This window comes from Porites lutea, chromosome 6 (assembly GCF_958299795.1).
Source record: "Porites lutea chromosome 6, jaPorLute2.1, whole genome shotgun sequence".
In the NCBI taxonomy this organism is placed as follows: domain Eukaryota; kingdom Metazoa; phylum Cnidaria; class Anthozoa; order Scleractinia; family Poritidae; genus Porites; species Porites lutea.
Window position 1 is genome coordinate 31,355,813 of NC_133206.1, and position 22,558 is coordinate 31,378,370.

At 41.3% G+C, this 22,558-nt stretch overlaps 4 protein-coding genes across 4 annotated transcripts; 1 reads left to right on the forward strand and 3 right to left on the reverse strand.

Annotated features, from left to right (window-relative positions):
- Nucleotides 1–945: 945 nt before the first annotated feature.
- LOC140941273 (large ribosomal subunit protein mL62-like) lies at nucleotides 946–4,915 on the reverse strand. The gene is made up of 6 exons (XM_073390253.1): nucleotides 4,761–4,915; nucleotides 4,371–4,416; nucleotides 3,889–3,948; nucleotides 3,243–3,325; nucleotides 2,256–2,425; nucleotides 946–1,456 (listed from the first exon to the last, which is right to left on the reverse strand). The coding sequence occupies exons 1-6, from the start codon at nucleotides 4,893–4,895 to the stop codon at nucleotides 1,378–1,380; spliced, it is 573 nt and encodes a 190-aa protein (XP_073246354.1). The 5' UTR covers nucleotides 4,896–4,915; the 3' UTR covers nucleotides 946–1,377.
- Nucleotides 4,916–6,251: 1,336 nt separating this feature from the next.
- On the forward strand, nucleotides 6,252–11,533 carry LOC140941497 (uncharacterized). The gene is made up of 5 exons (XM_073390499.1): nucleotides 6,252–6,582; nucleotides 7,288–7,528; nucleotides 8,311–8,559; nucleotides 9,243–9,437; nucleotides 10,264–11,533. Exons 1-5 carry the CDS (start codon nucleotides 6,310–6,312, stop codon nucleotides 11,100–11,102), a joined length of 1,797 nt encoding a protein of 598 aa, XP_073246600.1. The 5' UTR covers nucleotides 6,252–6,309; the 3' UTR covers nucleotides 11,103–11,533.
- Nucleotides 11,534–12,583: 1,050 nt separating this feature from the next.
- LOC140940521 (uncharacterized) lies at nucleotides 12,584–14,456 on the reverse strand. The gene has a single exon (XM_073389507.1). The coding sequence runs from the start codon at nucleotides 14,300–14,302 to the stop codon at nucleotides 12,917–12,919; it is 1,386 nt and encodes a 461-aa protein (XP_073245608.1). The 5' UTR covers nucleotides 14,303–14,456; the 3' UTR covers nucleotides 12,584–12,916.
- A 4,279-nt stretch (nucleotides 14,457–18,735) lies between these two features.
- Nucleotides 18,736–20,599, reverse strand: LOC140940975 (F-box/LRR-repeat protein 12-like). Its single transcript, XM_073389933.1, has one exon. It carries the CDS (start codon nucleotides 20,469–20,471, stop codon nucleotides 19,125–19,127), a length of 1,347 nt encoding a protein of 448 aa, XP_073246034.1. The 5' UTR covers nucleotides 20,472–20,599; the 3' UTR covers nucleotides 18,736–19,124.
- Nucleotides 20,600–22,558: the final 1,959 nt, after the last annotated feature.

Here is a 22,558-nt window from a genome sequence, read left to right on the forward strand (position 1 = left end):
CTCGGATAGGTCATCCAAACACGTGACCGTAGATTGCCGCTCAGCGGCTGCTAGTGCGAAAGCACGGCCACAAAGAGAGGCGGCACCCACGTTCCAATGGTCTTTCCTCCCCTTAACTACGTCATATTACGTCGTCCTAAAGTTGTCAAGGGAAATATTTTGGGATTGGGGTTGGAGGAGAATGTACCAATGTAAGGAAAAACGAAAGTCACGTTTGAAGAATTTCGATTGATATATTACTCCTGTCAATCCATTTAGCCAAGTCACGTCTGTGGACGAACAGAGTTTTCAGAATCACGGGGTTTTGCTTCTAGTGTCCCTCTCTCTTCCCTTACCGCACTGAGGTAAAAGTCATCAAGTTATGAAACGTTAAAACGTCAGGTGGGACAGAGATCATAGAGTGCTTTGGCATCAGCGACGGCAGAGAAAACGTCACTTTTAAACTGAATTCGGGTTTTTTCAAACTTTGCCGCGTTTATTCAATTCGCTGAAAATGTCAAATGTCGGCGAATTTCTCTGGAGTTGATTTCTTGGGGACCGCAGTCAAGTTTACTAAGAAAAAGAAAAATTCGTCCGTCGACGCTTGTTTACGTCCTCCAGAAAACGTAAAACTGGCATTTTCACGTCTTAGTCTTGCAGCTACCGCAAAGAAATGTACAAAAAAGTGAGATGCAGGTGCAAAGTTGTTGTTTCGATCAACAAAAGTATTGCTTTTTTACGTTCTCGCTGTCCTCATCGTCGTAGTTGCTAAAGCCCCTCGTTATTCAAGACAGGCGGCATGAGGCATGTTGGTTGCTAATGAAAGGTTAATTTAAAAAAAGCAAAACCTAAAACTGCCTCGAAAAGAAAGAGTTTCTCTCAAATAAAACAACAACAACAACAAAAATTTCAAATAGATGGTGCAAACGGTGCACAATAAACAACTGAAAACTCACTGTATTTTCGGCTAGCAAAACAGTACAAGATATTTTTCTCCAGAGGGAAAACACATTGTAAGCGATGACCGAAAATTGAAGAATCGCTATCTATGGTACCAATGCATTTCAAAAGTCCTATTTTACGCCCGACAATCCCAGTTTTTTCATGTTCTTCACTGAGAAGCTTCATGTGATGGAGTCAACTAGCATAGCCTGCATGTCTTCCAGGCTAAGTTTTTTTTTGATATTCGATAAAAGAAAAGCAGGGGGTACGCAGGTGCTTTTTAAACAGTTGTTAGTTAAACAGTTGTTTTCTTTATAGACTGTCGTTTAGCGCATCCCCGTCAACTCTTCTTACACAGGAACACCAATGCTTTGCAGTCCAGTATCTCAAAAATGGGTTTGTCGCTGTTTTCTTTGCCCTGTGACATTCACCTTGAGCCTTGGTTAACAGATGCTCTCATTGCTGCTTTCTGTCTCTTTTCTTGTCGGACATGAACTTCTTTGCTCGAAGACGCTTTTCATTGGCGTGTCGCATCCTGAAAGATAAGCAGAACGCAAGCCTTAGCTCCATGAGGCAAGGTCACCAATTGGGTTCTTTAATACCGTCAACCCGACCTAAATTTTCGCTCAATCCAGTAATCCCGCGTGCATAATTTCAATCACGAATATCACCCCCATTTTGCCTTAAAATTCTGAAGCCGGCTTTCAAATAAGCCAAATACCGGATCTCGCGGTTTATTTTGGGCATCCCGCATTCCGTGCATACTTTCGATCCCGAATTACACCCCCATTTTGCTTTAAAATCCCGAATCAGGTCCCAAATCTTAAGCCCAGCCCCCTTTTCTTGTCTATCACCTCCCGTAAGTGACCACTAAGCATTGCGCGTTCGGTCGTTTCGCCCACTACTCGTTTCGCTAACGTTCTGTTCACTAACTTTAGAAGTCGTTCCGCGTACGTGTTGGGTCAGTTCCCTAACTGCCTTCGCCTGATAAGTGGCTGAAAGAACGAAGTATATGCATGCGTATCGCACTTTTTTTGTACCATGGCTGAGAGAACGAAACATATACATGCGCAGCGCTCGTTTCGCTTCTTGGTGAAACGGCATAAGTTGTTAGCGAACGGGACGTGAGTGAAACGACTCATAGGCGAAACGACCGGTCACCCATTTTTTTGGGTGGCCGCTTTAAGGGAAGTTCCACGTAGTTTTCGTGGCCGCTTACTCGAGCCAATCAAACAATCCCTGTAAAGTTCATGCTATGCCCGTAAGTGAAATCATAGATATAAGGGTGTACAGAGTAGTTAAAAGGGTAACAAGAAGAGAAATAAATTTCTTACAGTTTTCGTACATAAGCCTTTTTCTCTGGTGTGGTTTCTTTGGGAACAAATGATGCATCCTCAATGATGGTTTCCAGTTTCTGAATAGCATCTTCCAAGTTTTTAAATTGGGTTCTGTACTTGGTAGAGCTTATAACTAGCTCACCCTCCTTGTTGATGCGATTCTTTTCCTGTTGGATGTAAAAAAATTTTGGATTTATAGTGCAACCTGTATTAGGAAGCCTGTGCCACGGATGAAACTTATGTCTGCGAGCCAGTACCAAACCCTGTTATGAGCCAGGATTTTAGTATGCACAGTGATTGCCCCATTAGAAAAACCATTGTCGATTTGCCAGTCAGGTTAAAGGACCTTCAAAACGCACTTCTGGTAATTCGTTGAGTCCGCTGGGAGCCCAGAACAAGGATTTCGGCACTGCTTTGCATATGTTACTAGCTACGGTTAGACAACATCTGTAATGTATGCTGGTAATAGGTAGTCACATGTGGGACCTATGCTGGCATGCAGTTACTACTATGGAACTGCAAAGCTCTTGGAGACCTATATTTTTATTGGCCTTTGGAACACAGCTGTTTATGTTTTTAGGGCTAGGAACATTGATTGGGTCATTCATCTGTTGCTTTGTTAGCTAAATAAATAACTCATTCTGAGAGCTTTGCAAGCCTATTATATCTTTGTTTTTGGCAAAATTTCCACTGCATACAGAATAGTTCTGTGTTCTGCTAATCTGACCAGCAGTAAGGATCACAGTTTCAAACCTCATTTATGACCTTTATGAAGAGTGATTGGGAAGTGGAGAGTCGCTCAAAACATCTTCCTTACTAACTGGCAGTAAAGCCTTAAAGTATTTTAATATTTATGGTCAGTGAACAAAATTACTTAATATTACATGTTTTTACAACGGTTAGAATGTTATAGTGAGGGGTAACCAGGATGCTATAACATGGTTTGATAACGATGAGGTTTATGTAACTATACTTTCGTCTTACTCTCTCCAAAATCTTTTGCTGAACATTTTCAGGTATCCAGTCTGCACTTAACAAATGAAATCTCAAGTCTACCTTGGTATTAACTGAAAAATATCACAATTAAATGAGTCAGTAAAAAAAATACTCGCTCTTGTCGAGTTGCTTTATCATACTGAAAGTGGGTTAAGTTCTGGCCACATAGGCCTCCTAATGATTCTGTATGCATAAGTTTGCAAAACCAAAAAAAATTGGGTTCAGCAACTCAGTTTAAAAGGTGGAACAGTCACTCTTAATTGAGAGGGCGTATCAAAAAACCCTAAGTGACTACAGAAAATTATCTAATTGATGCCCCCTCTCCAAAAAATGCCTCTTGTTTTTTAATGTGCACCCCCCCACCCCAACCCCCCAGCCCGAATGCCAAACTCCTCCTCTCTATTAACCACCAAAAATTAAATAAAACTGGGTGTCTATTAGATCATATACGATATTGTTTAAATGTTATATTCTCCTTCTAAATTGCCTTGTATTTGCTTGTGAAACAAAAGGAGAGTTTGGCATTACATCAAAGGCCTCCTAGGGCCTCATTCGAGGCACTCTCTTCAATTGTAGCCTTGTTACCTACAGTATATCCTCAGTTGTCTCATTTTTGCAGCCAGACAACACACACCTTTGTTTACATTTTGTCCCCCAGGACCAGAGCTTCTTGCATACTTTATTGTCAATCTGTCTGCAAATCAATTGCACAATAACATCCATTTTAAAACAGCTTTAAATTTCAACCTAAACCTTAAACTCAACAGCCAATGGTTTAAGTTGAGTATTCAATTTTTGTCAGTTTGGAAGGCAAATAGATTCCTCTACCATACTGTCTTTTCAGTTATCGATCACAGAGAAAAATCATAATTTTGGTACGAACATCCATGACCAACACACTGCTGCTTTTTTGTTCTGACGATACTGTTGCAACATTATGATGTCACTCGGGATATGTACACCGTAACTGAACAGATACACAGGAAATTGTTACCTGTCTGTTAAAACATTAGTTTTTGTTTTATATTATTTGAATGGGCATTCAACTTTCATCTGTAGCTCTTTACAAACACAGATCACAACACAGGAAAATAAAAACAAGGACAGCAGGTTTACCAAGAGGAATCTTTCCTTTATAGCTTATACCCAATCCATTTCGATTCTGAAAAACAAGGACATGACAGAGTTAAGAAAGACTCGCTTAATACAGTCAAACTGTATAAAATGAACCTGTATTAACTGTGATGAACCCAGGGCTGTCATTGAGAGGCGGGGGGAAGGGATCTTAAGTGCAATAGCCCAATCTGTTCAGCTACCCTAAGGTCAAGTTCAATCGCTAAATGTTTACGTTTGAAATTTTAAACCGCATGGTTTCTGTAAACGGTAAGAAAATCTCATTTCAAAAGGCTTAATCTGCTTAAAAATCAAATAGAGACAGCCTGAGACCTTTTGTAGCATGCATGCTGCAATGCAACATGTTTGATCGAGGTGCTTTTAACGCTTTACCTCATTTTCAATGCTCCTTAACTTAATAAAAGAGGTGTGAAGATATAGAGTTCCAACGTTGTTCTGTCGTGTTTCCAGAAATCCACGAAATGTGATAACATATGAATAGGAACGATGGAAAAGGCTACGAAACATTTCACTTCATGGCCGCCATTAAAATTTCCCAGCAACCCTAGCGTAAGTTAAAACATATGTAACGCGCGGCAGCTGCAACGTGCTATTTACAGTCACGCACGTTACCGTCACGCAGAACGTCTAGGAAGGTGGCTTGATAGGGTTTTTCCGGGTTAATACCGCCCAAGTTTGACTAAAACTACGTCGCCATTAGCGAAAAGTTGGAAAAATATTAGATAAAGATGAAAATTTGTTATCATCAGGGTTACACTTATTACAATGACATCGGAGTCGTCATAGCAACGAAATGACGGAAGATTCAAGCATTACCGATTTTACTTGCAGCCGTATTTCTCAGCACTAGGAACTGTTCTTCCAAAATCGTTAACAGGAACTTTTTTCCTCCAAGATTTTGCTTAAACGTCACGAACGTCGAGGCGGCTATTGGAGGAAAACGAGGCTCCTACGTGAACGATTTTAGAAGGACAGTTCCCAGTGCCGAAAAATACAGCAGCAAGTAAAATAGGCCATGGCGACATCTCGTTGCAATGACAACTCCGATGTCATTGTAACCCTGATTATAAAAAATTTTCATCTTTATCTAATAACGTGAACTGTGGTGGTTATTTTTTCCAAATGTTTGTTAATGGCGACGTAGTTTATGCTCAAACTTTTAAGTACTGACCCTGAAGAACCCTTTCGAGCCACCTTAAATTTATTTTTTCGTAACTGTTCGCTCGCACAAAGACACTCTGCCTAACTACTTAATTTCAATAAGCAAGAAAGTGTGACATGTTTTTCGGCTTCTCTCAACAATTTTGTACCAACTATGACAGGATAATCGGATAGAGACTTATAAGATCTAGGGCGTTGACACCTACATTGACCGTCCAGTGGCGGATCCAGGGGAGGGACCCAGGGGAACTGGGCCCCCCTCCCTTATGCTTTGACCAAACTGAGGCCCAAAGGGCCGAGAAAAAATTTTTTTCTAAGACCGGGCTCCCCACTTATCTCAGGGTTTGGATGACCCCCCTCCCTCCCCCCCCCCCCCCCCTTATCTGAAGGTCTGGATCTGCCACTGCAGTCCTGATTTGTTCAGAATGTTTAAGCGCAAAAAACACACTGAAGTCTGTTGTCTGCAGGAACCAATAGATTAACTAAAGGACAGCAACTGTAATCCTTAAACAGAACCAGACATATTCTCTGTCCGTTGAGCTAAAAGCTCGGGAAAAGAGGAGAAAAAGGCGAAGAGGGGAATTATCAATGACAGAACTAATTAAAACAATTATTGATGACATCACACTGCAATTAAAATCAAAGAGTTCATAGGCGCGCGGTATAATCAACCGCTAGGTTCGTTTTTTCAGAAATATGGTTACTTGACGGAACGGGGACATACATTTTGTTTTTTGATGATTTTGCGTGAATTACCACGATGTTAAAATCTAACATCAGCCTTGTGAAAAAGAATGAATCATGGGTCCCAAGGAAAGAGCAACAAATTGCTGCCATAGAAAAACATGGCTACACTTTAGGCAAAACTCTTGGAGAGGGAGCTTACGCTAAAGTCAAATTAGCTGACTCCAAAAAACACAACTGCAAAGTAGCCATCAAAGTCATTAACAAGAGAAGAGCGCCCAAGGATTTTCTAAAAAAGTTCCTGCCTCGTGAAGTCCACCTGATGCATCGCTTGAATCATCCCAACGTAGTGAGTAAAATGAGAAATATTTTTCTCCAAGAGATGATAACTAAGATAGTAGAACGTATTCAATCATTCCAAAATTTTTTACCCGTTTATTTTGTCTCATCGCTATTTTTAACTGTGGGTTCGATCGGGTAAACTACACTAGCCTGTTCCAGGCGTTTAGATAGTAGGGAGGCGTTAAGAAAAGTGAGCAAGAAAAAACAGCGACTCCACCACTTCCTTTCTTCCGCTTACCCCCCACCCCGACCCCTCTGATCTCCATTTCGAACCACTCTCCACTACCTGAAAGCCTTGAACTGTGCATGAAATAAAACCAGGAACACTGGAACAGAGTCGGAATACCTAACATTAAAAATACGTCAAGACTGAGATAAGAAAAGAGAACATCAGTGTTTCTCCTGATGATAGATAGGTTTACTATTTGTCTCTTTTACCTATTATCAGTTCTCTGAAGTGTTCGAGAGTGTTCCCTTGTTCCGGTGTTTCGGATCTCGCCCAATGTGAGGGGATCCGTATTTTTGCCTGGGGAAACTGGAATATTGGGCTTTGGACTCCGGAATACAACTCAAGGAATCCGGAATCCCAGTAACATGATGGCTTAACTATAAGAAGACTCATTCACTACATTGCGAAACACTGTTTTCTGTCTTTTATAAAGGGGTAGTTTCGTCGGAATCTACGAATTGAACGCGTGTGTTTTTCTTGCAGATCAAACTACATGAGGTCGTGGAAACGTCAACCAAAGTGTACATCATTTTACAGTTAGCATCCAAAGGGGATTTACTAGAATACATTAACAACAAAGCTACGCTGAGCGAAGACGAAGTGCGCGTACTGTTTTGTCAGCTTGCCGCTGCCATGGCATACTGTCATAAGGAGCACGTGGTTCACAGAGATTTGAAATGTGAAAACATTCTGATTGATGGCGAAGGAAAACTAAAAGTGACAGGTAAAAATAAAATAAAATACTGAGATGTGAACTGTGCGTTCATTTAGCAAATGATATGAATGATTTTGTGAATCGAGTTTACTGAAAATAAAGTGTAGACTAACAGTTGAGCGCGTGGAACATCGCATGAGCATGCCCTCCCCACAGAAGGCTACTTTGTGTGCTCTCACCTATACCGAGTACCCGAGAGGGTACTAAGAAAGGTTTTATACGGGTAGACTCCGCCAGCGTGGTCTAACCCCTTACCCTTATATGTACCATTTTTGACAGACAAGGTACCCCTTTATAATTAGTATACCTCCTATTGCCAAATAGTACCCCTTTCACATATCATTTTATCCATTTCAACTGCTGTAAATGTCTTTGAAATATGAATAAATATGTCGACTTCAACTGCCATAAAATCCTTTAGTAGCCCTTTTAAGTCATTTTATAGACCGAAATGACAGATTTCCGTACCGGCTTTTATATACTTCGACTGCAACCTCTGCCCTGGGAGCGAGGTTGACCTCGACTGGTGAAATCCCGACCCATTCATATACCTGCAGCTTGAAAAAGGTACACCTTTCGGACGGGACCTCCCCGTATAGGCCATGCCATTATAGGAAGTACCCCTTGGGACCGAGTATTGCTCGCTCAAATCTCTTTGTCAGTTTATATCCTTAACAAAAGAAATCATGATCTCAGTTGAGTAGGGGAACGCTATTGCATTAGCAGTTTAAGAACAAGTCAGTAGGGAAAATCCAAAGAATACCCGTTTATGCCTTTCACTTGGATTTCAGACTTTGGTTTTGCAATAAGTACGATCAAAAATCGTCTGCTGGAGACGTTCTGTGGTTCGTACGCCTACTGCTGTCCCCAGATCCTCAGAGGAGAGCCATACGACGGTAAAAAAGCGGACGTGTGGAGCATGGGAGTGGTTTTGTATGCAATGGCCTGCGCAAGGCTGCCGTTTAGCGACGAAGATATGCGTGCTTTAGCTAAACAGGGCTACCAGGGCAAGGTCAAGTTTTCCAAGAGAGTCAGTAAGGGTATGTGGATAAAAAGCAGTGGCGGATCCAGAAAAAAAAAAACATTTTTTCGGACCTTCGGGCCTCAGTTTGGTCTAAAAATAAGGGGAGTCCGGGCCCCTCGGCCCCTCCCCTCGATTCGCCACTGAAAAGTAAGAATTGTTTGGAATAAGGGAAAATAATCTAAAAGCAATTCAAATTCATAACGTACAACACTCAGAAAACTTACTTCTTAACAACGTGGGTTCATGGGTGGGTCTGGTCAAATTTCAGGACTTCATCCAAAGGTTTTAAATCACTCGTATAGCTCAGAATGCTAAACACAAACAGGACCTCAGTTACGAGGGGATTGCTTACCGTCTATCAGTGGTCTTTGACGATTGTTGATCCATAGACTGAAATGCTAGCTTCCTCCAGACGACCTTACGCAGAAAAATGCTATAGTGCTGTAAGTCACTCCCAAGCTTAGGAGTTGTCACTTGAATCATCGCATCAAAATGTTCGTCTATCTTTAAAAAGCACTCAATATTTTCAGGCTCCTCGTGACTTTTATCCGCACCTTTTACAAGTTTTTTCAAAAAATAATTGAATTTGAGAAAATCTGTTTTCCATGCAGAGGAAAATGCTGGACTTTTCTTGCGTGAAGGTGATAAATTTACTCAGAGACCACAATACTGACCTCTTTGTCTCCTTCTTTGCCATAGAATGTCGCGACTTAGTCCGCAATATGCTAAATGTGGACCAAAATGAACGGTTCTCTGCGGAGCAGGTATTTCGAAGCGCCTGGTGCATGAAGGCCCTCAAGGAGAATCCTGATCTGCGGTACCTCGATGAAAATCTTCATCTAGCTTCCTTTCGTAAGCCTTCAGAATGTGTTCCTCAAGAAAAAGATGAAATTGGTAGGTATAACTTTAATAAAATTGGTTTGTTATTAAGGCCGCTGAAGGCAGCCTCGAGGACAGTGCGCTCGTCTCCGTTTTCCAACGGGGTCTAAGCCCAAGTCCGCATTCGTTTATTGTCTCCATCATTTTTAGGTGAAGGCAAGTACTGGCTGAACAAGGCTCTAAGAGACGAACGCACTGTCTACGAGGCTGCGTTCAACTGCCTTAACAACAAACCAGATTTGGGCTTTGGATGAGCTAGGACTGATAGGATCTTATTTTGGTGCGTTTTTTAGGATACCATATAAATTTCAGACGTTCTTAAATAACATTTGAAAATGGAAGTCCTGAATGACTTTCACGTGATGTGAGGAGGCCAAGGATGGCAGGGTAGTAGGGGGGGGGGGGGGGGGACAGAGCATACAAATTTTCAGCCAAACACTGACTGTAATCTTTATGGGGTAATTTCTCTATATCCCTTATGGCCTGCGTAGTGGATATTACTGACATGCGCAGGCTACCCAGGTTATTTTCCTCACGTTAATACTGACGAAATACAGTGTTCTTGACTGAAGCCCAGCCTGAGCTTTGTTTTTAAATCATATTCCCTAGTTTTCTCTGTCTAAGCCTCAACGTATCGTGTATAAAACGATGTGAGCGCAACACCCATTTAATGTCCTCTTAATCTCTGGTCAGCGTCAAACTTTTGATTTTACTTAAGATCGACAACGCGTAACAGACAATACAGTTAACGACGAAACATCTCCCTTAAACATGCCCTGCATGCGAATGATGAATCCTTCATATTTGACCTCTAATTACATGTTTTGTTTCATTCTATCAGAAGAGGAGGAATCTTACCCAGTAGACGTTCAACCTATTCACCCTAAAATAGGCCAGAAATCTAAAGTGGTCAAGTGCTTCACTTTCGTACCAAAGCCTTGTCTGCCAAAGCAGAAACATGATCCTGGGCGACGTCACACTATATCTGGTTTCGAGATACATGATAAGAGCTATGGACTGAATTTACGCGATGACCTGCTTCGAAATTTAGCTCAAAAGGAAGTGAAAGAAAAGTCATTACATAAGTTTGAAGAAGAGAAGAAGGCATTGCCTGCAGAGTCTTATAACAGGCATAAAAACCGGAGAAGGAGTACACTTGTTACGGACGTGCTGCAAACGGTGACACCACCCAAGGAAAAGAAAAACGAACCCTACCAAAGGAAGGCGTCCTTAGTATCTGACGTCATCAAATTTGATCCTAAAACCGCTGCAGAGAGACGAGGATCAATGGCAGGCTCCAAAGCAAATCCTCACAATCAACCAGAAACGATAATGGAGGAGAGTACTAACTCTCCTGAGACGTCGGAGAATGCACCTGAGCCCGCGACAAACCAATGTGCAAAAAGCCCAAGAAAGCGCATGCCTGGCGGTCGTGAGTCCCGTTTTAAAGAAGTTGACAAGCTTAAGTATACTTCCGCAGCGAGAGCAGCTAAGTTGGCTTTTAAAGAGGCACACATTTCAATGCAAGCTAATCGAAGGCTGTCTTTGCAAGGTCCCGATCATTATTTGACTATGCAAACCGTAGTGAAGCTACAAGGGATTGAAAAGGAACCAAGTACAAATACAAAGTTTATAAACTGGAAAAAGAAATTTAAAGTAGGCTTGGAAACAAATACCTAAAGTTAGTTTCTTCTCTTCACCCTTTCTGATTACATCCACAAAAGTTGAAAGTACCTTTTTGTTGGTCGCGCCGTAGTGCAATTCACGATTTTCCTGGGTATGTCCTTAAGGATCTGCGGAAAGTGGGAACTTTTAGGCAAATCTGAAGATTTTTTTCACGTGAATTTGTGTTGTTAGCGCCTCTTTTCAAAGACGGCGTACTTTTAAAATACCAAACCAATCAAACTACTAAACAATTCAGACAATATCGTACTACAGATGCGTCATTTAAACCGACTCCCACTTATAAGTTGGATCGAGCAACATAAGTTGAACTCAGGTTGTACTCTGAACTCAACTTTAAGTCACGTTGTACTGAAACTAAGCTTATATTATTTGAGTGCAGTCACTGCGTTAATCAAATAAAAAATTGTATTGCTTTGGCATTTAGATAAAATACCTCAATGTCACGTTTGTAGACTTAACTATTACGCATATTTCCTTGCGCGCATCTTCGTAGTCAGACAAAAGAAGTATGAAAACTGACGAATACTGACCTTCATGCCGTTCATTCACTAAACCGTTCTGGAAATTTCCGGAAAAGTTTTTAACTAGGGTTTGAAAGTGAAAACTACGGACTTGTGAGTTTTCAGCCAAAACCAGTATTTGACTCTGCGCACCTCAAGAAAAAACATGATGCATTGCAAGTATTTTCGTTTGCCGGAGTGAAAAGTGTTCTCTAGGCTTTGGCGGCGAGAATTAAAGTTAGCGCAGGAACAATAATTTGAACTCCACAAATTTAAAGAAATCACACTCTTCACGTCAGTTCTTTTATCCTCCGCATAGGTCACGAACTGGTATTTCAAAAATAAAAGAAAAGGAAATAAAGTCAGCTGTATAAGGTCTGTCTCCACTCCGCTTGTAGACTTAGACAGTTTTCCTATTTGCCCTTCCCATAGTTCCTTGCGCGCTTTCTTTTTCCCTCTCCCACCCTATTGGCGAAAAAAAGAGGCCTTTGTGCTCTGAGTAGACTTTCTTAAAGTCCTTTTTGGCTTTGGCCATCTCAGTTAGGAGCTTCGCGCTCGTTCTCGCAACTTAGACACTCAAAACGCAGTCGATTTGTGGACAAGTCTACAAGCGGAGTAGAGAGACGCAATCCAGGCTCCTTAACTGTGCAAGAGAGGCATCGTAACTGATACAGTTATGATTTCAAGACAAGAACGCAGAGTCATGCAGGTAGCTGTATTTGGTCATAACTTCACGGTTGTCAGTGCCACAGAAGAATCGTGCCTCACGGCTGAGTTGGAATTTTTACATTCCCATATTGCTTTGCAGTCTCCCCGGTTTGGCTTTCCGACAATATTAGTTGAAAAAAAAACTGAATTTTTTTGAATGTCCTTGAGCCTCACAAAGCATATTTCACTAAAAGAAAACAATACACAATGAAGAGAGCACTCGTTTCAATAGTGCTTACAGCTACTCGTATACGAACGATAAGCACGTTTTAATCATGTTAATAAACTTAGACTTTATTATGAAAGCGGATATTCGAGTAGAATTGGATTATGGTGGATTTGAAACAATTCACTGATTCTTAATGTAAATCAGCCTAAACTTGTCATGTTTAGTAAGTAATTAGGTATTATCCTTGTACGAACAATGTTATTGCACACATTAAGGAATGACACTTGAGTTAAGGGCTTTTCTAGGCGAGATAACAACACTATGAATTCTCCCAAAATTGATTATCCTTGACAATCAATTAATAAATTTTGTGTTCATAACTCAGACATCATTAATTCATGGCCCGTAAAATCTTGAAGGTGACATCATGTTTATTGACCCGCAGCAAATATTTGTAGCTTGCAGTTAAGTTTATCTGTGACAACAATATTCCCCTCTGGGGTCACTGCTAAGGCTTCAGGACCAAGGAACTGACCATCCCCCTCCCCACTGGTACCAATACTGCTCAGAATTCGACCAGTGAAGGACAAGATTTTCACACAGTCATTGTTGTAGTCACAAACAAGGAGATACTTGTCCTTGTAAACTGCGATTCCTGATGGCGCGCTTAAACCGTCTCCGCACGTTCTTAGAAACGTGCCGCGCGTGTCGAAAACTTTCACGCTGTCGTTGTCCGTGTCAGCGACGTAGAAACGCCCCTCGTGATAGATCGTGTAGCAAGGGTAGTTTAGTCTTCCTGGACCTTTGTTTCCAAACATGAACAGGAAGTTACCTTCATGGTCAAAAACTTGGACGCGTGAATTTATGGTATCTGTGACAATGATACGGCTATGGGCGTCTACGGATACCCCATGGGGACCTCTAAACTGTCCCTGTTCCTTTCCATGACGACCAAAGGCACGTATAATTGTAAAAGCTGGAGACAGAATGACTACCCGGTTTCGGGCTTTTTCTACTACCACCATGTTTCCGGCTCGATCGCATGCGATCCCGGTAGGGCAGATAAATCCAAATTGTTTTCCGCTTTCTCTAGAGTAGTGGTCGTGAACTCGAATGATCTTTCCTTCTCCAGACAACACTTGTAATCTGTCATTGTTGTAATCTGCCACAATAATATCTCCTTCTGGGTCGAAAGCCACTCCAACAGGTTTATCAAACCGGCCGATGTCTTCGCCTCTTTGCCCAACAGTAAACAGCAGTTTAAACTGTGGTGGTTTATTGTTGACGCAGGGCAGTGTTTTGACTCCCGTATCACATTTGTCACGGTCAATGGACATGCTATGCGCTTCAAAAACTCCATGTTGTGTGTTTAGATGGTTTTTGAGGCCCACTAACGGTGCTGTTTGATGTAAACTGGAGTGAATTTGTAAACTGTTTTTCTCAATATCCCTCCAGGAACCAAAACTTTTGATCGCGGCTGCCTTTTCCTGCGTTTTGCAAACGTCCTTTTCAGAAAAGCGTCTCCAGTAGATTTGTGTGTCTTTCGGCAGGTTTTTGTGATCGTGCAGATCGTTCCTTGGAATCTCGTTGGTCACGTTTTTACAAAGATTCGTTTCTGTTAGTAACACCCCGTTCTGGGGTATCAAACTCTTTGCCATTCTCTCCGATAACTCAGCAGCCGAACTGTTATGAAGACCGTTGACAGACGCTTTAAATTCAACTTGCTCAGACGAAGTAAACTGAGGTGAGACCGATGGAATGCATCCCTGCAGCATATTTTCGTGTATAGAACCCAACACCTTAAGATTGTTCGGCATTTTCTGTTTCTGAGAAGGTCTCGAACTCAGTGGCGAGAGAACTTCACTTCTCAAGCTTTGCTACGCAGTTGGCGAGACTAAAACTATCATGGCCTATTTACGTCTTTTCAAACACTGGCACGTTGACACGTTTCATGATGATTCTAGAGGTACTGTCAATGTTTGAGAATTATGAGACATTTATTACCCCAGATTAGCATTGGCAGTTCCACCTACCCTTGACGTGCGGTATTGTGTATTGTTAGACGCTATGCTTTTGTACTTCTATTGTTTGATTGGTGAATAATTTAATTGACTTGTTTTCATGTTTGCCATTTAGAAGAACAATAAAAGGCTGTTTTATTAAATCGCTCTTTAGAAAGCCCAACTCTCATTAAAATGTATTTTTACTTTTTAATACCCGTTGGGTAATGACCAACCGTCACATTAATCGGCCTCTCTGTGCGGACGGAATTATCGAAATAAACTCCATATCGCCGCCGACCAGCCTGGCCGCCCACAGTCTAGTTTTGAGAAGAATGCCAGCAACGTGTAGAAGGAAAAGAAAAATCGCTGTGGCGACATTATGAATTTCTAAGGATTTATAGAAAGAATTAAAGAAAAATCAGATATAACGTTTTTTGCTAATAATATTTGAAACTTTGAATGCTGGCTTTATTGATACGTGTTAAAGTGCTAGCCTGTTGAACGGAAGCTCCAACCCCCTATAGTTCCTGAACGAAACAATTGAGGTACAACCAAAGATTATCTGTGAATCGTTTAATCTTTTTAGGAAAAGGAAAAATGTAAATCACGTCCAAGCCACTTTGCTTCTTGTACTGAAATCTTGTTGATAAAATGAACGCTTTAAAAAACCTTGCTTGAGTTTAATTAATTATAACACTTACCTATTATTTGTGTTAACAACCCATGACTAGGTGCAAATCATTTAAATTCGGCTAATTTGAACCTTCGTCTATCAAAAACGGCAGTAGATGTTCTCTCTGTGAATGGATTATCTTTATTTGGGGAAAGTTTTTTTTAGTTTGCGTTGTTTGCCGTCTTGACACCGCTAACTGAACAGAGAACAAAATTTAGATGTTGGGGTTGACGCCATATTGAAAAAGAGTGCGAACGCGCTTTTGTTTTAAAACCGGCTGAGCTCTGTTTAATTTCAATAAACAAACCTGTATTGTTGAGTAAACAATGCGTGAATGACTAATAAACGTGCGGCAACATAACACAGTTTATGTTTATGTTGTACCTGAAGGTGTGAAGTCGTGATTTTAAGCTTGTCCGATCTCAGGGGGTCATCTATATATGGACAAAGGTGTTTTTAAAAAGGCAATATGTTTCCCGGGGATGGTACTCCCTTATATAGGCTATATAGGTATGCGAACGCCAAAGGGTATGGTTTTTTAGCCCAGTTTTGGTCTGAAATAGGGTATGGCAGGAGCTTCTGGGTATGGTTTGTGCACTCTAGTCTTGAATTGTTTTTTTTTCTTTTTAGAAGAAGCTAAAGTTCTTCATAATTAGGCGATAAGACTATACGCAACCTGCTTTATAGCGTAGAATTTTAAGCTTGAAACTTTGTATTGTTTTGTACTTAATAAAAGCGTCAGTAAACATTGCCTTTAACATTGGTGAGACCTAAAAAACTGGTTATAAGGCAGGTCTGAAATAGGGTATCAAATTTTTGCTCAGGTCTGAAATAAGGTAGGGAAAATCATAGATTTTGGTCTGAAATAGGGTAAGGGTTTCAGGAAGCGTGCCGCACACCCCCATCCAATTTTTCTGGCAGTACGCCCCCGGGATATGTTTACAGAGCCTCTCTACGGGATACGTTAGGCGGTAAGCCAGCCTCGTCCCTAGGCATTCTCGGCTCGGTCAATCCTAGGCCTGGGCTCTAACGTGAGCTGTGACGTCACAGAGAAAGACTTTCCCAGACTTCGCACGGACAACGGGGCAAGAGAGAACGACTAGGGCTGAGGCCGGAAGCTACCATCAGTTACTGTTTTAAAGGGGAGGGGAGGGGGAGGAGGCTCACTCCACATACAGACGTAATTTTAAGAAGGAACCCCGCCCACGGGGTAGGATCTACGACTGTAATGATGAACGCCAAAGGTGGCAATATCTAGAGAGCTCCGTGGTTCTTGCTTCTTGAAATTTGAATATTTTTGCTACGAAATACGGTTTCCGGCCAGGAGCCCACTAGCGTTATAGCCGTTGTAAGTTCAAGGACAAGTCAAGGCGTTTTTAATGCTAAGCAATCAGTTTTGGTGAAAACAAATGCAGAAAAAATCGAAATCGCCTTTCAGCTTTATGCTTACAACTTTCTGAGTGAAGGTAAGAGTTAATTTTAAAATAGCATGTTTGAATATGGAACCGTGTAGATCCCGCACTGCGGTCTTCTATACCCCAATTATGGCTCCTGATAACAGGGGAATTAAGGCGCCCAAGGAAACAATAAGCGCGCGTGAGAGAACGAGCTGCGCGTCCTGTACTCGCGCGCACGCAGTTCCCTATTGGAAGCAACTAAGCAAAAAATAATTATTTTTCCTTCTACATTCTTAGTGTCATTGATTTCAATTCGACGAATGTGAGCTGATGAGTATTTCATGTAATTTTAAGGAAGAACTATGGAGCGCATGTTGTAGAATACAGGCCCAATCCTTCATTGACACTCAGCGTCCGCGAGTGCCCATAAAATCTTCCCATCCCCCGAGCTTTTGTTATCCAGTTTTTCTCAGAACTCCAATCTCAAATTCCCCGCAAGCCTTTCCACTTTGCCCTTGACAAGCTGATTAGAATATAACGGCAGGTAATGGGTTTCATAATTACTTGTATCAACAAACAACTGATGCCTAAACATCAACTTGGGTTACCATAAAGTTGTTTATTTTCAAGGGATTGATTAATTAACAGTGCCGAAGTCACGTATCCTCAAACTCTGTTTTGCCCGCCCAAGAGGTCGAGGCAAGAATAGTTTGAAGACTTGAACAAGTGCAACTCTAACTTTTGAGACCGTAGGTGAAATCTTGTGGCGAGATAGTCTGTTTATTTACAGTATCTTCACCTGAATGCCTCCAAGGGCTAAAGGCTTTACCATTTAATGAAACCTTTTCAATTACAGTCAACTCCGTTAGTATGGATACTGAGGGGCCATATAAAGTGTTTGTATTAACAATTTGAATTTGGAGAAAATATAAGGGCTTTCTTTCCCCAGGGACAAAGCAAACTGTCCGTAACGAGGTGTCAGTGTTAGCGGGTGACGTACGAGCGGGGGTTTGACTCTTTCAGCTGTACTTTCCCTTGTTTTTGTCAGTTGTTTTTGTTTTTGTTTTTTTATTATTTTTCCCATTTCATATCCGCACTCTTTTTGCATTTAACCCGTTAAGTCCTAAAGAGTAATCGACACCAATTTTCCTCCATCAGTGTCAATACATAATCAAGAGAAAATGTTATAAGAATTAATAGGATGATCACATCATGTTTTGATCGCTTATCAAATTCTAGTTCTTTTGGAAATGAACATGTAAATCAGTGTGGAGAATTTGTATTTTGATATTGGGTGTTATTGCGCCGGGGAGTAACTCGTGTAGGAAAGAACCTCGGGATTTAAACAGCCATCTCAGCTTCCTGTGCTGAGAAATATTCAGTGATTCCAGGATGAACGAGCGGAGCGAGACCGTTCAGGTAAAACTTATTCTGGATCGTAGTCAGCCGTCTCCTCCCCCTAACCGGTGGGGAACACGGTAGCATAAATAATACGAGATGTCAAACCCGGACCTGCCTTTTTTTTTTGAGAAATAAGAAGGCACGCTGGGTCTCACACACAGTGTGCACGTGCGCACCTGCTCTGCAAGGCAACAATCTTAGACAAAATAGAGGGAAAATTTGGCTCATAATACTCCCCTCCCCCTGCCCCCAAATTAAGTATGGGAAAACGGCGCGTTTTGCCTTCCGCACGGCTTCATCCTTGATTGGGGGAATGGGGGTTTCATGCTGTTTCATTTTATCAGGTCCAAGATTCGCGAGCACGGTGACTTTTGAACTTCGCGAATTTTAGATAGAGCGACTGAGTGCTGTTAAGAACTGGTCTTGCTGAGGCGTGTCTTGCGTCCTTTAACCCGGAAATTCACGTACTTGATTAGGAGCTGAAGAGACTTAAAAGACGCACGTGCTGGCCTGCTTGTGCATAGAGGCGAGATATCTTCCAATCTTTAACCCAGTTATGTAAATGATAATTCTAGCGACGAAAGAGCTAAGGATGAGCCAAAACGCATAAGGAGAACATGGCTTTGATCATGTTTTGAAAGAATCTTGCCACAAGTCATTCTGTATACTCATCTGACTTATTTCTAGTACCAAAGAGTCGTTGAACGCCATCACTCAAGCTTTAACGACAATCGGCTTTATCCTAAGCAAACAGGTACACCCCAAAACAAGCTTGATTACAATTGAAACGTTTATTCAATAAATAACAGAATTAGATCCGGGCTAAACAGGTGTCAGTTTTCTTTACCTCGTCAAAACATTCGAAAACATTGATAAATTCATTGATTTTACCTGTTTTATATTAATAATTTTTAAATAAACAGTTTCTTTTCAAAAAAAACTGATGTGCTAGCGCTCTCCTCAGTATCCGCAGCAAAACATTTCGCGCTGCAACCTCGAGCGTAGAAAAGCCCTTATACATGTAAGCCAATAAAAGCCTACCACCTAAAACTCCTAAACACACCACTATCTATTTCATCAAATATTCTCCATTCTAATTAAATAGTCGAAATTTTTTGATCAAATTTCATAGTTATTCATAATCAGTGAAAATACAGTTAATGTCTTATACAGGCGTCTCCAAAGCGTGTTTGGATTTAGCAAATCGCGTAGCTGAAACAGACCCCTTTTTTGTATCCCCGGAGACTACAACGCTGCTCAAATGCTCACGAAGGAGCTGGAATTGTTTTACAGCAGGGCAATTTGTTACGTCCAATATTTCGACAAAACTGAACCTCTGGCAAAATTCGACGATACCATCGCTTGTCAGAGATCGGGAGTGGCTCACGTTGATTGCTTTCAGTTTTTGTGATCTCCAGTATGATAAACTAGCTCCTAGATTTATTAGAATATCATCATCCACTGCGTTTTCTTTTCCGATAGCGCAAAGTCCCAAGTATTCTAATGTATGGATTTTTGCAATCCGAGGTAGGGCTTTTGTAAGCCCCGCTTCACTGACCAGAGGGCACCACCCTAAATCGAGGTGTTTCAAACAAGAATTACGCCAAGAGATTTCGGCAAGTGTTTCGTCCTCTAAGCTGATCCCGTCTAAGATGAGTGTCTTGAGCTCTTTGCATGAGTTCAAAAATGCCTCAACGAAAGTCCCACTGAGGAAGCAACATTTGCGAACACTGAGTACTTCCAATTTCTTGCAGCGCGCAAACAAAGCCAAGGTGCTGTCTTTGAGCAACAAGCAGTGACTAACGTCAAGTTTACGCAAATGTTTCATGCTGTCGATAACTTCCTCCATGCTTCCCTCCGCTAGAAGGTTTTGAAAAAAGGCGTCGGAAAGACCCAGCCATTTGACTTTACTGAGAACTTTTCCAATAGCGCGATATACGCGCGGGTTGCCATGCGAGAATCGGATATCAAGATATTCGAGGTCACCGGGAAAAAACACAACTTCTTTGCTTTGAGTTTTATTGCGGTCTACAGCAAAGGTCACGCTTTTCAATTTCAACTGGCGCAATTTTTTACAATGAGTTGCGAGAACTCGTAGAGAATCCTCTGTCAGTAAGAACCCGCTTAAATCCAGACAGCGTGTTTTATTAGCAAATCGGTTAACAGCCAGTGCTTGAAACTTTTCCGAGTCGACCAGAGGTGTGGAAAATCTCTTTAAATCGGTGGTTTTCCACAACAGCAAGTCGTAAGATAGCCTTTGCCATAGGCGACAAACTTGACAAGCACGGAGAAGGTCCTGAGTAGGCAGGAAACTGAAGATTTTCAAGAGTGTTCCTTCGTCCAGATTAAAAACCGGCGCAACTTCGTCCAAATTTAAATCAGCTTTGATGGGGGGTAGGTAAAAATAACTGCTTAACGTAGATAGTGTTGAGTTGAGGGCTTCGTCCAATTCAGCAGAAAATTTCTGCATAGTTGCTAAAAGCTTTGCTGTGCCGGTCTTCATCGTGTTCATGATGCCTTCTCTGATAGGGAAAAATTAAAGTAATGAAAAAATATATTTGTAAAGGTGCATTTTAACTACCCCAGTCAATAAAGTCATAAGACATAAGATGTTCTCGTGTTTCCGTTTTTCACGTGATCGCGACTGTGAACCAAAAGACTCTCTTGCGTGAACAGAGTAGAAAGATACCTCATGCACACACATAAAATTAGACTACGAGTAGGATCCAACTTCTAGTGGATCAAATCTTCCCTGACCCAATTATCTTCACGTGATCACCTCATGGGCCTCTTTTTTATTGTTTACCGTGAAAGCTGCTTGCCTTTGCCCAATGATTTTTAAAAATCACCAATCCGCGACACAGCTGCGTTGCTGAAGAGCACGTGCAAAATAAGTTGTAAACGCGTGCCACATTCAACATTGTGTGAGAATTTGCCCACGCTTTTAAAAGATGAAGTTTTATTTTTGAACTTTTTTTTCTTTGGTTATAGCTGAGACTATGCCAGCGCAATGTCAATTTATACCCCGCAGTATGAGAGACCTGCAAAGTAGATGTATCCGTGGTTAGGCGCCTTCTTGCAAGAGCGTGATATTTAAAAACCCTTCAACGCCTAAGCTCTGATGAGCAATTCTCCTCTCTGGCTGCAATACATTTTATTATACATTAGTTAGGAGAATTTGGGGTTATATCAATATGACATCAACTGGCTGATAAATTTGCCTATTCTTATCTCTCATCACCTGTAGATGTATTAGGTATAATAAGAAATTACATGTCAATGATCAATCTCCTTACTGACCCTACATAAATGATACAAATACGATTAAGAGCTTACAGATAAATAAAGATTGGGAATAGAAATTAATGGCAAACAATGCAACGGCAAACATCACTGGCATAGCTTGCAAAGTATATTTATGAACTTTTCAGATTAACTCTCCCCGATTTTTTTCGAGGGGAGGGGGCTTCTTTACACAAGCTAACTGAACGGGCGTTACTATGTATAAACTGGTTAAACAATAAAAATTGAATGAATCAAAAAATGTTTGTTGAGCATTTATTGCGGAGGAAAGAAATGTCAGTAGAATTTTTTGTGGTGTTTGCGGATATATTTATCTAAAGTTATATATGGTTGTTTTAAGCAAACTTACCCATTATCTTCGTTAAGTTATCTTACTATTTGTTCTCGTAGTTTTTACTTGTAAGTTTAATATGTGTTTTCCGGGGTATTTTCCTCTAACGTGAATGTATTCGGCGGAGACACAGACGTCTCGCCTGCACCTCCGAACTAACACTTCTTTTCATACAAAATGTTGAAAGGCTTTCGCGAAGATAACGAAGCCTTGTTTGTGTTGCTAAGTTTAATAGTTTTGACCCAAACTTAACCCTTCTTAACAGCTTTCCAGGAATTGACTACCTTATTTATTTGTAACCCTCTTTGTTGCATTTCATTCAGTTTTCAACCGAACTCAAGGCAGTATACAGTTTTTACTTTAATTAGAAATATTCAGGGGCACCCAACGAGAATGGGACGGCAACCTGTACCGTACAAGGTCTAAAAGGTTGGATCGGACTGGTCGGTGTCGGAGATGAGCCAGTATGTGTTACTGATACAACGGTCAAGGCTCTCTGACGAACCCTAAAAAAACCTGCATGCTTTATTTTTAAGAGTAACCACCGCCCCCCCCCCCCCTTCCTACCTTAAGTTGCAGAGCAAGTTTTCTTGATATGTGTGAGGGACCACGGCAAGACGTCCTACGACTTTCTGGCACGTTACTAAAGTTATACCAAATGATTCTTCACTTGACGAAATGCCTGCGAAACCTTAGACGTGGTTAAGGGGAGTTATGCTACTGAATATGCGGACGCGGGTGTTTATGAACCATACAGGCATGTTTCATGTTCTTTGAACGAGAGGAAGGTTTAAAAATACTCATTTGGTTCTTGAGGTCCTCGCACGAGACCTAAAAGAGGCATTGCACGTGTAGGAAAGTCAACAATAGTTCGAAATCATTCAAGATGAACACGTTTTTTACAAAATCGTTTTCGCACATGAAGCAAATATACGTTCCCGGGCATTATAAGTCATACCTTTAGT